General features: G+C 41.1%; 1 protein-coding gene across 1 annotated transcript; it reads left to right on the top strand.

Annotated features, from left to right (window-relative positions):
- Window positions 1-595: 595 nt before the first annotated feature.
- On the top strand, window positions 596-17,433 carry PPIL4 (peptidylprolyl isomerase like 4). The gene is made up of 13 exons (XM_082757528.1): window positions 596-717; window positions 987-1,054; window positions 1,144-1,208; window positions 2,914-3,031; window positions 4,075-4,217; window positions 4,967-5,063; window positions 5,302-5,418; window positions 6,333-6,457; window positions 8,522-8,588; window positions 9,448-9,559; window positions 10,628-10,724; window positions 11,336-11,474; window positions 16,014-17,433. Exons 1-13 carry the CDS (start codon window positions 648-650, stop codon window positions 16,236-16,238), a joined length of 1,443 nt encoding a protein of 480 aa, XP_082613654.1. The 5' UTR covers window positions 596-647; the 3' UTR covers window positions 16,239-17,433.
- Window positions 17,434-18,161: the final 728 nt, after the last annotated feature.

Below are 18,161 nucleotides of genomic sequence, written 5' to 3'. Positions count from 1 at the left end.
GCACCACAAGCCGTGCCTAGCAGTGTGCTCCAGGCAAGCACTGGACCAGATAACCCACTAATAACCTAACCGTGAGGTGACAGTGCTTGTGTCCAGAGCAGGGCTACGAAGCTGGTGCAGGGCCTGGAGGACTCAGTCCTGTGAGGAGCGGCTGAGGGAGCTGGGGGTGTTTGGTCTGGGGAAGAGGAGGCTCAGGGCAGACCTCATTGCTCTCTGCAGCTACCTGAAGGGAAGGCGCGGGGAGCTGGGGGTCGGCCTCTTCTCGCAGTGATAGGACCAGAGGGAATGGCCTCCAGTTGCAACCAGGGGAGGTTCAGGCTGGCAATGAGGAGACATTTCTGCTCAGAAGGAGCAGCCAGGCACTGGGACGGGTTGCCCAGGGAGGTGGTGGTGTCACCGTCCCTGGGGGTGCTCAAGGAGAGGCTGGACGTGGTGCTTGGGGACATGGTCAGTGGGGACACTGGTGGTAGGGGTGGTTGGACCGGGTGAGCTTGGAGCTGCTCAGTGACCCCCCAGCCCCTCGCCCCGCCGTGCCTCACAGCCCCGGCCCCCAGCGGCTTCTCCTCCTCCGCCCCGCCAGAGGGCGGCCGTGCGGCGGGCAGGGCCGTGCCGGGCCGTGCCGTGCCGTGAGGGAGCGGGCAGCGGCCATGGCCGTGCTGCTGGAGACCACGCTGGGCGACCTGGTCATCGACCTGTACACGGAGGAGCGGCCCCGCGGTACGGGGTGGCGTTGCGATGGGGAGCGGGGCTGGGGGGCGCCGGCTGCCTGGGCACGGCACGGCACGGCCCGGCACGGCCGCCTCGGGCCTCGGCGGGGCTGCGGGCGGGAGGCGCCCGGGGGCGGCGTGTGCGGGGGGCCTGAAAACGGGGAGATGGAAACGGGGAGATGGGCAGGGGGGAAGGTTGAGCCCCTGGGGCATCCCCTTACAGCCGTGCGTACCGTGTCCGCCAGCCCCTCCGGTAACCGGCAGCGTGTTTTCTTGCAGCTTGCCTGAATTTCCTGAAGCTCTGCAAAATCAAGTACTACAACTATTGCCTCATTTACAATGTGCAGGTGAGTATTCGCAGTTCTCTCTCTGTATTTTTCTTGGCTTAAATTCGCAAACACGGCAGCAACATCTTACATATTCTGCTTTGTGACAGAGGGACTTTATTATACAAACTGGGGACCCCATGGGGACTGGCCGAGGCGGCGAATCTGTATTTTGGTAAGTAAAACGTGTTTGTGCCGCTTCATAGCAGAGACATCGTACGGGAGCAAAGGGTCCGCTTGGCTTGTCTTCAGCTCTTTTGAGGCAGAGTTACTGCTGGGGAGTAACAATGATGCATAAGCTTCTTCAGCTTTTATAGCCAAATGCTTTTTTAATTCCTACACTGTCCTTGACCATTGAGATGCTTTTTCTGGACAGTATTCTATCTCTGACCTTAGAAACAAAGTTATAACTGGCTGTATGTAAATGTCTGCTTATTTAAAAGTGAGCAAGTAACTAGGTTTGGTTTTGTAGGATGAGTATCATAACTAACTGCTCCACGGAAGGCACAATCATGACCAGTTTGTTACTGCTTTTATTTTTATAATAAAATATGTTCAGTTGAGCAAGAGGGGAACACAGAGGCTATGCTTGATTTCCTGTGTGCAAGAAAGCAACCGTGTTGCCTTAAAAATTGACTTGTTGAAAATGTTAATAGTCATAAACACAGAAGCTGAAGAAGTTCAAACAGTAAAGTGGAACCTAGCAAAGTCCGTGTGTTCTGTATGTTTCCTTTAAAAATAATGTTAAAAATAGAATTAAAATTGCATAGTAGAACTAAAAGCCTGGGGTGCTGAGGAACGTGGCACACACAGATAAATAGCTGAGTTTGACCAGAGCCAGTGTTGTTAGACCAGTGTTGATATTTGTAACTCTGGTCTGTCAGAGCCTTTAAAATAGAAAACCTTTGGGGACATGGAACTGTTGTGATCCTGGAAGCAGTTTAATTGAGCTAGGGAGATGTTAGTATAGGTAGGCATGCTTGCCAGCCCTGAGCTGTCTCTGCATGTGAGTAGATCAAGTTTATTTTTACATTATTTTCTGTTATAAGGATTGTTTTGGTCTTCTTCTGAGGCCCAGTAGTATGGCAGATACGGAAGGAAAATGTGATAAGCGAGTTGCAGATACTCTTCTGCTGCTAGCATGGAGAACAGCAATATGTCATTTCCACCTGTTTATTACTGCTGAAATCCACAGAACTGGGGTTTCCTGCTACCCAGGAAACTGATGCAGGCAAACTTTAATTTGAATCTTCGTAAAGACCTACACATGCTTAACAAAATAAGTTCAAACACAACATTGTTCCTTATATTTGGGCAAAACTATGTATTGACCATGCCCCTGTCAATTATGGAGTAAGGTGAAAATCAGGGATAGACTTCAAAAATTAAAAAATGTTTTGATGATTTGTCATATTTTATGTGTCTTAAATTATAAAGTACATGCAGTCCTGCATGTACGATGAACTTAATTTATACGCGGATAATAGTGGCTTTCTGTTTGTCTTGAAAGAGAAATTGAAAGCATAAATTGTTGCATTTTTAAAGTGTTGGCTTAATTTATTCTGATGGACCCTTATCAAAATCTGTACTCCCTTCAGGCCCTAGAAAAATACTGTATGCTGCACTAAAAACCAGAAACAAGCCCTCACAAAAACAAACAAACAAACAAAAAAATAAAATAAAACCTCTGAAATGCTTCAGAGAAAAATCTGTTATCTGTAATATAAAATGAACTGTATAACTGTACTGGTAGATAAAAATGTGCACATTGCGCCGATATAAAAAAAAAGAAAAAAGTTGCATTTACTGTTTTACAGCATTTTTTAATCTCACTTTTAAATATTTACTTGCTTGATAACATATTTCCCATGTATTTTCAGTCAACTGTATGGTGATCAAGCCAGATTTTTTGAAGCAGAAAAAGTGCCGAGAATTAAGCACAAGAAAAAAGGAACCGTGTCCATGGTGAACAATGGCAGCGATCAGCATGGATCACAGGTCAGTATGCAGTGTTGGAGGTGCACGTCTAAGTAAGAAAAATGAAAATTCCTTGAATTTGCAAAAAGGGTATAACAATATATAATGATGTCATCTCAAGAGCATCATCTTGTAAGATGGTCAAAAGCCACGTATAAAAACGGCCTTAGGTAAATACTTTTTGTAGTGTTCCAGGTGCCAGTAGGTATTTGATTACAGAGAAGAAAGAGGTTGAGATGCTCAGATTAAAATCCTGGCCTAGCTCAAATTTATAAATTTTGTTAAATTCAGCCCTCTCATTTTTTTCTCCTTGTTTGTTTTTGTTAATACCTTTATGTGATTTTGATAATCTTAGAGTAAGATTAAGGAATAACAAATCCTGTAGTTAAATGGATATGAAAAGTGAAGAACTTGTTTTTTAGAATAATCTTAAAACTTTACAATTATAACTTCATCTGAGTTTGGAAACTGAAATCACAGCGTTCTCTGTATGATTACATTAAAGTGTGCATTAAGACAATGTAAATGTATAATTTTATCTGAGTGCAAGTTTTATTTCTTCCCACACCAAAAAAAATATTGTAAAACAGTTTCTGAAATTGATGTTGTTCCCTGTTCAAGTGCACAAAGCTTTTTCTGTAGGTATGTTTAAAGCTCTAATCTCATAGAACAATACAATTTCTCAATAATTATTTTAGATGCATTGTCACTTCTATATACATGTATTAAAATGCGTCACATGAAATATCCATACATTTGAATTATTATTTTTTTTCATGAAGAAAGAACAACTTAAAAAACAATAAATGTGATTTTGCTCCAGCTAGAGCTTTTTGTAATATACAGAGATAATTTTCCTGTTTCTCTGCATTGGAAGTATGAAATTGTTGGTAGGATTTTTTTTTAGGAAGAAGCAGTGATATTTGCATTTACATTTAAGAATGCAGAAGTTAGGAAGAGTTTTTTTTCCTCTGACTCCAGTGAGAGTTTTATCTCTCCTAAGGTAAAACTGAAGCCCTCTTTTTTTCCATTCACTGTTACTGATTTTGTATCTTTTTTTGCAGTTTCTCATTACAACAGGGGAAAACCTGGATTACCTTGATGGTGTGCATACAGTATTTGGAGAAGTGACCGAAGGCATGGACGTATTGAAGACAATTAACGAAACCTTTGTGGATAAGGATTTTATCCCATATCAAGATATTAGGTGTGACTGCATTTGGCTTCCCATTTTGGAGGATTATATAATTTAACACATCCGTCTTCTTGGAAACTAAATCGTTATGGCAATGTTAGGTGACTTGTACATGGTATCTAAAATACTATTTTACTGCAGTGTTCTTGGTGAAATGCTGTATGATTCTGTCTTTACAAGAACTTGAATTTCTTCTTAAGTAATGTAGTATTTATTATGGAAGTCTGTCGTGAGTTGATACAAGTTGCAAGCCATAAATCTGAGCATTTGTGTAGGCATGTGTTTTCAGATGGACTCCATATCTTCATGGAGTCTTTAACACCTATGTGAACTTGCAGGAACAGGCATGGAAATGTTGTCCAACCTAAATTATAAGACAATTTGAGCAAAATAATCAATGTAGTTGCTCTAAGAAGTTTTATTCCATTTGTATGATTCTTTTAATTGTGATTTCTAGATTTATGTAGTAGAAGGAATTAGCAGCAAAAAAGTGCAACATTACTTGATATTAGATGTTACTAGGTTATGTATTAGTCTGGAAATAGGTATATAAGAAAATAAGCAGCTACTAAAATAAGAAAAATCATAAGAAAATGTGCACCTACCTTGCCTTTATAAAAGCACTGATTCTAGTATTTACAAGTATGTGTGGCTTTTTATGATATAACTGAGAATCAGCAGGGCTGCTTTCCTATTACTTGGGTAAAGAGAGTTTTATTTGCTTGTTGACTGATTCTGGTCTTGATGTTGTTCCCTGTTAGGATAAATCATACAGTAATTTTAGATGATCCCTTTGATGATCCACCTGGCTTGTCTATTCCTGATCGCTCACCAGAACCTACTAAGGAGCAGCTAGATGTGAGTATTTGTGACAGCTTCTTGGGGAAAGCTGGAAGAAAGAATTAAGTAAACAGATCCCTGTTAGTTGTCAGCAGAGACTGGTCAAAATAAGAATCTGTCTTTAATACTTTGTGAAAGTATTACGGAAGGGGGGACAAGTGGAAGGCAGAAGGCATCCAAGTAAGATTTGGAAAATGAGAGAATCTTTTGGCCATGGATTGCTATTAAATAGTTTTTCCCTTCAATTTTTTTTCAGAGTGGCAGAATAGGAGCAGATGAAGAAATTGATGACTTGAAAGGACGATCTGCAGATGAAATAGAAGAAGTTCAGGCAGAAAAAGAAGCGAAAACTCGTGCCATTCTTCTGGAGATGGTGAACATCTTTTTGTATTTACCTTTACCTGAAGAGATGAAAAATTTAGTGTACTAACATTTCTGACAGCACGTTGTGTCCTTAAGATCTTTTCTGGAATCTGTTTCTTACTTGTGTTACTTTGCTTCTTCCTGTTACCACACTAATATACATTTACCTTTTTATTACCATATTAAGTAAAAGGTGGAGATAAATTGTTTGTGTATCACTAGTCTTTTATTCGGGTTTTGTAAAGAAGTGCTGCAATTCAACAGGAGGTGTTGTGTGTATTTGTGTTTTCCTCTGGAACTTAGATTGCTGGTTCTGATGAGGGAATTTTGATCTGAGATTGCAAAAATCAAGGTTGTGCATACTGTAAGCAAGCGTTGTCTCCTAGGTAGCATGAATGCTGCCTCCCTTTGTCTATCTGAACAAAGGTGTGTAATTGTCATCCTTATCTAGTAGGGCGAACTGAAATTTAGGATAGTTGTTGCCAGATTTCAAGGCAGTTTGAAGTTGTCTTAGGTACAGATAGAAACTAAAGAATGGATCCAGTCCATTCTATTTCTGAAACAGAGTGGCTCTAAAAATCACACTTTCACCATTTATTCTAAAAAGGAAAAAAAAAAAGTGAGGCTTTTCATCAATTAGAACTGAGTATTGTTAAGTTATGAACAGGGAAAGCAAGGTGGGAAAGTATTTGTGACTTTCCTGAAATCCCTGTGGTGGAATTGCAAATAGGTTAATTGTTTCTAGGTTCTTTAGAAAATAGTCTTATTGTGACATTGAGGGAGAAAACTATTGTGCTTGGTTTTGATTTTGTGATAGGATTTTGTCTGAAATCATCCACAAGATGTGTTGTCAGTGTGCTTGTGGCGGTAAAACACAGAGAACTTTAGGCAGAAGTGATGAAAGTCTATTTTTGTATCCCACAGGTGGGAGACTTACCAGATGCAGAAGTCAAGCCACCAGAAAACGTGCTGTTTGTTTGTAAACTGAATCCTGTGACCACGGATGAAGACCTGGAGATAATATTTTCACGATTTGGTCCAATTAAAAGGTAATTATTGTAATGTGAAGAAGAAAACCTTTGTTGAAACTGAACTTTATACCCATCAGTCTATTTAGGTTGGACTGTTAAGTAGTATTCTGGTGTCTCTGGAGGCTTATCCCTGGGCAGATGATGACAATGGTGGTGATACAAGGTCACATCTAGCTAGCTGAATATCCTGTCTCCAGCAGTGACTTTAAGTGAAAGTGGAACAAGGGAGACATACAGAATATTTTTTCCCAGCCCCCTGCCCTCACCCTCCTTTCTGCGATCTACAGTTCAAATGCTACACGAGCTACATACAGTCTTCGTGTCTTAATTTTCCCTGGGAGTACGTACAGCTTGGGATAAAGTGGTAAACATTTCTAGCGTTCAGTGTGTTCTTTGTTAAGGTGTTCCCCATGCCTGCTGCCTTCTTCAGCTCTGAACCTGGCTCCTAGTAGTTTCAGCTGATTTTCCCCTATGCTGGTATCAAAAGATAGTGAAGTGAAACCTACTTTCCTACAGCTCTCTATCATATACTCTCAAATCATCTTTGTTTCTGGCTAAGAGTACAAGCCAGCATAGTTTGTAGAGGAATTTGCCTTGCTTCATTTCCCTTTTCTCAGCTCTTTTCTGTTCTTTTGTTTTCACCTTGAGATGAGAGGAACAGAACTGCATACAGTGTTAAAGAAATTACAGAGTTAGAATGGCACAGGGGTATTCTCCACTTTGCTTTCAACACCTTTTCTAATTATTCCTAGAGCTATAAATGCTTTATAGCCTGTACTATTAGCAAGTTAATAAAAAAAAAAAAATCTTACAGATTTTAGAATCCTACTCTTCTTGCACGTTTTTATCAATACATGTCTTGCACATTTTTATCGATAAAAGATCTTTCTTATGCCATTACTGCTTAATTTCACTAAAACACTGGTGCAGAAGTTTCTTAGAATTTCCAGGGGGATTTCAAAAGTGACTCACTATCTTGCATAGGCACGTTGACCCTTTCAAAGAAGTTTAGTTAGGTTTATTCCGATGGTCTCGGGTAGGTCCTATATATTCATATGCCCACTAAGTCAGTTCTGTGTCACGTTCCTACAAGTTTGTGCACTCCTTAGGGTGTGTGTGTGTGACTGATACTGTGTTCACCACACACTGGAGCAGAATTTCTGGATGTTGTAGGGATCTTTTTACACCTTTTCTTTTCCTTTATCAGTTTGTTTAATAAACTCTTTTGCAGACCTTCCACTTTTAGATAGATTGAATAATTCAACAAAGGGAAGAGTCCTTGCATAAGACAGTCCTACCTTCCTCTTAATTAGTGGCTGCTGCAAAGAATTCATACAGCTTGTCTGAATACTCAGTTTCTCCCCCCCTTTTTTTTTGTCTTGATCATCTTTTGAATTGTGTATTAAATCCTAATATGTCAGCTGCTTAATGTGCTTGAAGGAGTTTCAAGTCTCACATGAATGCCCTATTTACTGCATTTGTTGCCTATTTGAGCTCCTTCAACATACTGTATTCAGAATTCTGGTGCTGTATATGAGTTTGGTAATACTGATGCAGTACTCTAATTATTCCCATTTTACTTCTACTGATCCAATACTTCAGGCCTTTTATTTTTCCCCAGTGAACTGCCTGGTAAGATGGCTGCTAGCAGTGTGCCTGCTAAGAAGAGAAATTTGCCTGTTTAAACTTTCCTTCAATGACTGTAAAAACAGAATGTGAGGTTTATTGTCTCTTATTGGTGAAAGGCAAAAACTTAGTCACAAGCAGTACTGTTGGGAAATAATTTTTTCATTAATCCAATACAGTTCTGTTCCTAGTGCTACAGTTCATCCCTAGCTTACAATTCAAGTTAAGGACTTGTGAACTAAGTGTTAAAATTACTTACTTCAGTAATATCCCGTGCACTTTTCCTGTGTAGCGACACCCGTATCAGTAAGGGTCTCAGAATCAAGTGTTAAAATACCTTTGAGGTTTGTTTTTCTGTTTCTTTTATTCTTAAACAGTTACTCTCCCTTTTAAGCAATGCTTACGTGAGTCTTGCTCTGAAAGCACTGACATGTTGATCTCATGCCAATTTTTCAGCTGTGAAGTGATTCGAGACTGGAAGACTGGTGAATCTCTTTGTTATGCTTTCATTGAATTTGAAAAGGTACGTTTTGTAGTTGTGTTGGATGTAGATTCTGCTTATCAAGGTTCATTTTCAGTATCCTACCACTAAAGGAGAAGAGTGAAATCTTCAAGTGTGGGGTAGCTACCATTTTCTATTACTGACTGAGTTGCAGAAGTTGTAGGTCCTAAATCAGTCAAAAATCTTTTTTTTTCAGCCAAACGATATGAATATGGCCTTAGCTGGTCTTGAAACCAGTGGGTTTAGAGCAGGACTGTGTTTTTCTGAGTACATTAGGACTTTCAAACAGTTAGGAAGAGTAAAAGAAAGGAATGCCAGCAGAAAATGGGGTAGTGCTGCATAAAGAGAGGAGGGAATGTGAAAGAAGGGAGATCGGTGTCTACACCACTGTGCTACAGTACTTACTGGGGTTGTAAATTGCGTTAGCTTTATCCACATGCTGCTCATACAGTGTGATTGCTCGTAAAAGCTTTTTGATGGTGCATAGCTTCTTGCTAGAGACTTTCTGATAATCTTGTTAATCTGTGAGAAAAACTGGAAAACACTGGACAAGCAAGAACACGTTCCGTTAGCCTATTGTGTACTTAAAATGGAACTTTTGTTAGTTGCTGTTGTCCCTGGCAAATTTTTAAAGAGGTGAAATGAACTGAAAAAAATGTAATTTTAAATGTTTACATTGGGACAAAGCATAACTATTTCTTTTGAAACGACACAATGCATGAACTGTTGTGGTTTACGCAATTCTAAGAAAAATACCATGTGTGGTGTGTTCATTGGGAAACGTATGCCACTGAGCAGTTGAGTTTGTGTTTGAGGTCTTTGGTGGAATACTTCTTTGATATAATCATGACTCAAAAATTTCTGGAAACATTAATGTCAGGAGGAAGACTGTGAGAAAGCCTATTTCAAAATGGACAATGTGCTAATAGATGACAGACGGATACATGTGGATTTTAGCCAATCTGTTGCAAAGATTAAGTGGAAAGGAAAAGGTAAGTACATGTGATTTTTGACCCTCACAAAGAAAAGCCATGACTCCTAAACGGTAAGTATTTATGTAAAGAGAAGCAATTGTTAAGAGCTTAAATCATCTCATCTTCCAGGGTGTAGATTTCCCTGGCAATATAGTAACAGAGCAACAAGGTTTCTAGCTCTTCTCTTCACTACTGCTACATGTACTGGCTAGCTCAGAAACAAAAAATTGCATCACCATGGATTGCCTTTCAACAGATAGATTTTTGCAGGTAAATCATATGTTCCTACCTCAAGCTTCAAAAGTGGTGCTTTTGAAGATGCTTATCTGCAACATTAATGTGGCAGTGCCTTGTTGCTTTCTAGTTTCATTATTCACTGTATGACAGTTGGGTGTACGCAAGGAAAAGTGAACATTCAGGCCAAGCCTTTCCTCTCTTCACCTCCTCTATATCGCGCATATTGTATAGCTTGTATGTTTAAAAAACAAAACAGTTTCAGATGTTTGTGGATATTTGGGGCTATTTCTGACCCAGCCAGTTAATCTTGCAGTTTCAAGTAGGACCGGGCGATGGCAGCATGTTGCCATAGAATAGCATTTCGGTCTGTGAGCTGCTGTTGCCAAGTGAGTGGGTGGAAAATGAGATTGGTGATGCCCCTCTTAAGACATAATGATTTTTTGACAGCTTAGGAATTCAGATGGAGAGCTGTAGCTGTCTTAGAGGTTTCCCTTTGTGCATCCCAGAGCACAGGTCCTGTGATACATTACTGTTGCTGTGAAAGCCTATGACTATTCTCACTATTAAATGACCTATAATCAAAGAGGGGCTAAACCAGTTACTAAATCCTGCTTTGTGATCCTGTTCATGCTGTGTCTCTACTGGATGTGACTGAGGAAAAAACCGTAATTTGTTTAATGAGATCTGCAAGCAAGAGAAGCACAGAATCATGACTTGCCCTACCCTTTTCTACTCTGTTATCCAGATGTCAGTGTTTTTCTTGGAACTGTATGAATCCCTGTAGGGTTAGGAAGATCCCTTGTTTGCTTTTTTAGTTGCAGTGAGTTGAATATATTTTTCTGTGGACAGGTGGGCAGTATACCAAGGATGATTTCAAAGAATATGAGAAGGAACGTGACAGACCTTCAAAATTTGCTCTGAAAGAGAAGGTAAAACCAAAGCAGGAGTATCCTTTTCCGGTCAAATGTATTTTTTGTACCAAGTAGAGTTTATGAAAACAGTCTGGAAAAGACTTCTTATTCTTAAAGATTGCCAAATATATATTTTTGCTGCAACTTCACATAACCATCTGGTGTTTGAGATGGAATTAAACATTTTGCCTTTTTCATTTAGTGACGAAGGTGAATGTAATCAAATCACTGTGTGCAGGTAAATAATGTTCCCCGTGTAAAGCCATGCAGTGACATAAGGCATAACAGAGTTTTAAGTAGTTTCACGTGGGATCTGCTGCACCTGGAATGGGACAATAGTAGTGACTAAATCAGGTTCTGCAATCCTGCTTTGCTTGTGGTGAGCATGAGAGAACAGAAAGCTGTAACTTTTTCAGAGATCTGTGGGTGGTGGGGAAAAAAAAAAAAGAAGAGTGAATTGGGACCTGGCTGTAGTGTTTGACGAAGCAGAATTCAGCCATTTAACACAGCTGATTATTTCAATACCTGTGTGCCTTCATAAACCACTCACTGTCTGATAAACTGGGGTTTGTTTGCTTCATGAACTTCTGTGTTCTGATATTTATTGATATTAAGTAATAAATATGCCCTTAACCAACGCTATCAGTGCCAAGTATGACCTTGTGCTAGAGGAGGAGGAAGAAGAGTCTCAAACAAGTCAATCGCACTCAGCTAAAAAACAGAAGAAGAAGAAGCATCACCACTCTGAAGATGAAGAGGATGACAAGCGGACCAAAAAACACAAGGTGCTCACCTCTTCTTGCATTAATGATTTAACTTGATAGCAGTTTATTTTCCTAGTAAGGGTAAGCCAGGAAAAAGAAGTCTGATTTTGAACTGGGGACCTGGTGTGCAAAGTCCCATAAAATACAGCGGTTGTAAACGTACAGAAGGCTGATGTCAGTGCCTGATTATGAAAGAGGTTTCCCAAATCTTTCTGGACTTTCGAAGCTTGGCATGTCTGAATGGCTTTTTGCCAAAACGTCCTGAAGAAGCAGTGTAGCCTCTCATAAGGTAGGAGATCTTCAGCACTTTGAACCTGTTGTTCACATGTTCCCAGTCATAAACCAGAAGTTAATGATATTTCATGAATGCAATCTATTTTTTATTTTCTTGCCAGAAGCGCATGTTGGCTTTCTCCCATGTGGAATCAGAAACACAGCCTCTTTGAATTGTCTGTTTATTTTTTTCTGAATTGTTTTGGAAATACTTGTGCAACATCTCTGTGTGGGTTTACTTGCATCTGTACAGTGCTGTAGGACTCCGGCTGTGGAGGGGATTGCCAGAAGACAGCAGTTCTGTCATTCACTGCAGCCTGTTCAGTCAGCATTTTCACGTTTCTGTGAACCTGAGGTAGTCAAAATGTTGATGTTTCATGGAAACTGAATGCCTGTAATACCAGGTGCAGAGGTTACTACTGTCAAGATTTGAGCATTAAGGAGAAATGAGCTAAGTAGAAAAAAAAATCACTATTTACTGAGTAGAATAGAATAGAATAGTTCAGTTGGAAGGGACCTTCAAAGATCATCTAGTCCAAGTGAGTATGCATTCAGTCCAATTTAAAAAATCAGTAAAGTGACATGAGCACAGCCCTTTCCAGATGAATTTTGCAGGCAGCTTAGCTGACAAATCCCACATAAAATATACAAACTGCCTTTTGTTGTTGTTGTTTTCTTAAATTTATAATACGGTCATAATCTGGGCAGCTCATAAAAGAAGCAGGGAGGGAGGCATGTTCCCGAGGTGGAGACTGCTCAGTGTGAGTACTGAGGCCAGCACAAAGCGTAACAGCACGGAAACTTTTCTGTTGAATGGTAGCATTTTTAGAACAGGCAAGCAAAGTGTTTTCCCTTAACCCCATTTTGGAAATAGGTGAAGCCTTTGAGGTAAAAACTTGAAAAGAAAACAACAGTTAACTTTCCACAATCAATTGCCGAAGACCGCAGTGACCGTGTTTCGTAGATAAGCTTCCATCCTGAGCCCGTAGGATGTCAGAGGTTTTAATTGAGAGAGAGCAGAGTCTTACAATAGGAAGTTATAGCAACCGAAACTGCAGTTGGTGCTACCAGCTTCAGCTATGACTGAAGGGAAGGGGGTTTTATTTTCTGAATAGTTTCCATGATGTTGAGTTGTTTTTCTGTTCTCTTGCTGTTTTTTTTTTTGCCTTTTTTTTTTTTAGTGTAGTTTGACTCATCCCTTTTCTTAGTCTGACACCAGTTTCCTGAATCTTCAGTCTTTGTGTTGAAGTTTTAAGAATATATTTTTGAACCTTGTGCTGTTGACTTGCTTCCAGAGGGCTGAAGAGGTAGGGTGCTGTGGCTTGCTTTCAGTAGGTAACAGGATGTGGGTCTGGAGCAAGAGGCTGCACCGCTGTGTGGGTTTGTGGATAGGATTTGGCACAGCATTTTGATTGCTTCTGCTTGAGATCTGTATTATGACCTTGTTCCCTTCCCAGTTTTCTCTGCGTCTTTTTTGGTTGCTTGGATTGTTTATTTTTTAAAATAACTGGATCTGTGGAGGATGGGTGTAACCAGTGGGTGTTTGTTACACATAGGACCTTCCAGACTTTCAGATTTCTGCAGTTCATGATTTTAGCAAAAAGATCATGATCTTTCCATTTTTAATCTTCTGCTCTTGCTACTTATTGGAGGTTGACGAGGTTTGATCAAAATCTCCCTGCTGAAATGGCTGTCTCTTCTTCTTCTTTGCTCCTTTTAACCTTTAATTAGCGTGCTTAATGTCTGTAGAGGTGGCGTATCTTCCTTCTGCTTTTGTATCCTGGTATTTCAAGCTGATTTACGTTCAAGTGCTGCTTGGCAAGTTACTACTTTTGGCAAAGTCAGCCATGAACTTGCAGAGCAGTTTCTTCCCCTCTTCTGATAATTCTTTCCTCGTGTGTTCACCAGCACAGTGCTGGATTAAGAAAGGGGGTGATCGTCACTCATTTGTTGACTGGTAAGAGGCAGCGATCCCGGATTGAGAAATCTGGACTTCGGCAGTAAGAAAGAGTCTGTTTTTAAATAGTAATTTTCTTCTGCTTCCAATGGGAAAAGAGCATTTTTCTGACTTGGACAGAGCATAAAAGATTGGATTTCAAATACCATTAGTATTTTTAGTAACTTAGCATTTTAAAAATGTGACCCTTCCCTGTGCCAAAGACTTCAAAAAGGTAGAATCTTGCATAAGGGGAAATACAACTTTCTTTTTTTTTTTGAGAACAAAGATGCAATTTATCTTGTTAATTACTATAAATGACTTCAATGACTGTGTTGTTTGTCTAGACTGCCATCATATTTGCTACTATGACAACCTTTTTGTGGCACTTACAGCTTCAGACACGTCCTGTACACCTTTACATTAAACGCTTCTTAAAGATCATTGTGTTTATCTGGCTCCATTCCCCTGTGGCTTTTTTAATCCTTTCAGCAAGTCACTCTTTTCTGTGATGTTCAGTGCAGGCAATTTTTCATTACTTTCAGGTCTTCGCTAGCCTTTTCCCTGCCCTGACTTGCAAGCGAGAATTTTTGCTTCTATCTGGCCAGTAGCCCGTCTCTGATGTTGGCTTTGTAGATGTTCTGAGCGTTGTTCTGGGTTTCTCCTGTTCCTCCTCGTGCTCTCTGTCAGCAGCAACCCCCCTGAAGGCAGCAGCACACCAAGCCCACCATCTGTTTTACTGGGCAGTGTTTTTGTTTTGTTCCTTTCTACTCCACTGCTGGTGTCCACCTTCTGGCGTGTACTCAGTCCCTGCCACAGAGAGACCTGGAACCTGGCTTCTTCTCCAAACGTGGAGACCGAGGCTTTCAGGTTCACTAGTAAGACATTTGGTAAAATAGTTGCTCTTTAAAGTAGGGAAATCTGTCCCTCATTCTGAAGATGAATGGACAAAGCTCTTACAAATAGCTTATAAATATAAAAAGCAACACTCCGTTTTGGTTGATTCAGATTTTAAAATCTGTACTGAAATAGAGTTCAGCAGTAAAGATGTGGAATAATATTTGGCCACCAGTGAGATTGCTGCACTCAGCAATAGCAGAAATTTTCAGTTACACAGATAAAGATCAAATCTATGGTTGTTTATGTACATGTTGCTCATTGTAACTGATAGGGTTTTCACTATTAAAAAATAAATAAAATGTGCGTGATCATAAATGTGATTTGGATTTTAGCCATACACTGGTGAATGTTACTGCCACGAGCATTTAGAAAAATTTAGAGTTTAGAAAAATGAAAATCGTATTTGAAACTAAGAAATAGTATATAATTGAATGCAGACCTTTTCCATAGTTCATAAAGATCCGTGTTTACCGGTGTTGTTATTAAAACCCCACTAAAAATGGTGTCAACCTGCTAGAGCATACGTTGATACTAAACTTGTGATCATGCTTTCAATTCAAAAGCGTCCACCACTTCCTCCATAGGAAGTTGCATTTGCACCTTCCTGCAGGATCTGAGGCCCCCTCCTGTGTTTTGTGTCTCCCTGTATGTCTTTATTGAATAGTAAGAACAAAATAGTTCCTAGCAGTGCTTAAAAATGCCAGCAGGAGTTCATGTGTTAAAATTCAGGGCTGTTTATTAAAAAAAACTTTGACTGAGTGACTTCACGGGAGAAATGGCATCTTGTTAAAGGATCTTGTCTTTCTGAAACTGCTCTGGCCTGGCTGGGTGTTGGTGTCACCACCTGGTCGTTCTAGCACGTACGGTGTCATCACCTACCAGTGTCACATTTCACAGTGAGTAATTCAGCCACCTCTCCTTCATTCACTAACACGCTGTCTCAGTGGTTTCGTACCATCCACCTGTGGCAGCAAGCAAAGGAGGTGTCCTGCTGACAGCCACACTCCTTTGGTACATAACATTTATCTCCAGAGCAAATCCCTCCTGTGCTCTGAACCTGCTAGGCAGGGTCCTCTGTGATGCTATGCAGAAAGCCAGGGAAATTCAATATTTCCTCATTTCTGCCTACCTGGATTTGCAGCAGGTTTTTAGAGAGTATTTTGTGTGTGCTCAGACACCGCCACCATGTGCAATACATTCTTGGTCTCTCCTTTTTTAGGCCATTTAAATAGACTGGTACCCCACAGAGTTTTCTGTAGATGTATCTTGATGCAGTTAGTTTTATTTATGGTGTGTTACCCCTTTCAAATAATCACAGATGTGAATCTGTTTCAGGCAGTGCCAGCCTTAGGCAGCTGAGGAGCCATGCTCAACTCTTCCTAGTTCTCCTCACGCCTTTACAGTTTTCCTCTTCTGTCTGTAACAGCGTATGCATCCGATTCCTTTAACAGGATTCTGATCGGAAGCATGAAGGAGAGCGCTACAGGGAGAAGACAAAGAGTGAGAAGAAAGACAGGCATCGGAGTCGCAGCCGATCCCAGGAAAGAGGCTCCAGTTACAGCAAGCATAAGGACAAATACAGAGAAGATGTCCGAGTAAGAGACTGGGATAAAAAGGCGGACAGAAGCGGAAGTCCAAAGAAATCAAAAGACAAAGAGAGGTCCAAGTACAGATGATGGAGGAGAAAGAGAGAAGGGAACTAAAACTCTGTTTTCTTCCTGCATTTCCAACATTGCTGCCATATGACTGTGCAGGTACTGGTTGAAAGCAGCTATCTTCTGTCGGTGGTTTGGCCTCACGATTCTGTGAATTCCCAGTGTATGACTTGGAGTAAGGCTGGGTTCCCAAAAGCTTGTTTCAATAAAATATTTCACATCAGTGGAATGATTTGAGTCTCCGATAAGGAATTTTGTCTAAAGCTTGTTGGAAATGTAAGCGTGCTATCAAATGAATTGCCCGCTGTGAAGAGATTTGCAGCGCTTGCCTCCTGTCTGCAAGGAGGCTGTGTTCCTCTTCCAGCACTTGCAGATCTTACAGGAAGGAGTGTGATAGAAGACCCATGAGACAGAAATGTTCTGTGCACACTCCCTCCAAAAAAGTGCTCTGATACCATTATTACAAAGAATACTCAAAGCTCTGTTTCCTTCCTTTGAAATTAAATTGCAGCTTGCCGTCATCCTGCCAGCTCTTACCTCACTGAATCCCGTGCAACAGTGATTGAAGGCACCCAAGTGCTGCTCTGCTGCTTGCGAGGGAGATGGAAGTGCTGCACTTGCCGCTCAGCTGTTTGCACAGCTCGCTTGGCTGTGGCGTTGCTGGAGGATGCTTCTCAGAAGGAAGATGCACAGCTGATAGTTGGCACAGCTGCCATCGCTGTTAAACATCTGACCTCTGTAGTGTCGGGGTGTGCAGCCGCTGTGATGTCAGGCCGGTTACGCTGGGTGGGTAAGGCAGAAGAAAGCAGGCATCAGCAGGAAGGCAGAGTTCGTAACTTGCGGTGCACTTGCCCAAGTGTACATGGGAATAATTTTTGGGTTTGGTGGCAGAAGTCGTCAGTTAACAACTCTTCATCTACAGAGGAATGCAGGTGATGTTATCAGAGTCTGGGGCTTACTGAAGGCAGCAGGCTCTGAAATGTGCAGCTCGCCCTGGTAAACAAGATTTGGACATTTAAACAGTGTTACTCAGTTTGTGTATGTTTTAAGAACATCTATGTCCTCTTCCTCTCCAGAGCAGGAAAGATCTTGCATTGATAGGAGGGAAAGAGAAGCTAAGGCAAGGTTTGTATTTTCTTCTCCTCTGTGGAATGTGTGGTGGCTCGAAGGCGGTCTGGTCTGGTGAATAAACTTAACTTTTGTTGTTGTGGTTTCACTGTAATGCCTGTTGTAGTGTCTGGTTCTCTTGTAGCAGTATAACAAGTTTTTATAGATTGATATCTCTCAACGGGACTCAATCAGAAGTACCAAACCAAAATAAAATACATGGCAGCCATGGAGTCTCACGACAAATCCCCCTGCCCTGGAGGGCCAGCAGCAGTGCTGCTCTGCCTGGCTGGTGCATTTGAAGGGGCCGCATGAGGAAAGCGAGCTCCTGATTAACGTGCTCGTACAGGAGGGCTGCTGTTACGGGAACAAAGAAGCTGTTTACCCCATGGCAGAAAATTCTGACTTAGCAGGCCAGGCCAGATGCCTACAATATTCAGACCCAGACTAAATGAGGATGCTGAAGGATGTTGTGTACAGGAGTGTGTTCTCCAGAGCCATCTAACCTCTCTTTGGTTCATTAAACATCAAGTATACTTGGCTAAGAATACACTCCTGCTACATCTTTCCTTTCCATCTTTCATGTGCTCCAAAGCATGGAACTAGAAGTCCAGTTTTCCTTAACCGCTGCTAAGCCACTGGGGGCTTACAGGGACTTGTGCAGTCTGTACAGAGCCTGAGCACATGCCTGGGCCCCTGTCCCACAAGAAAAACAAACAAGAAGCCTGCTCTCAGGAGTATGTCGGGGGGGCTGGCGCTGAGGACTGCACACTGTCCTCATCGAGAAGATTTCTTCCTTCAATCCATCAGATTTCCAGAGAACTCTGCAAGACCAGG

This window comes from Aythya marila, assembly GCF_965140915.1.
Source record: "Aythya marila genome assembly, chromosome: 3".
Lineage (NCBI taxonomy): Eukaryota > Metazoa > Chordata > Aves > Anseriformes > Anatidae > Aythya > Aythya marila.
This window is presented reverse-complemented; position numbering and strand designations above follow the sequence as displayed.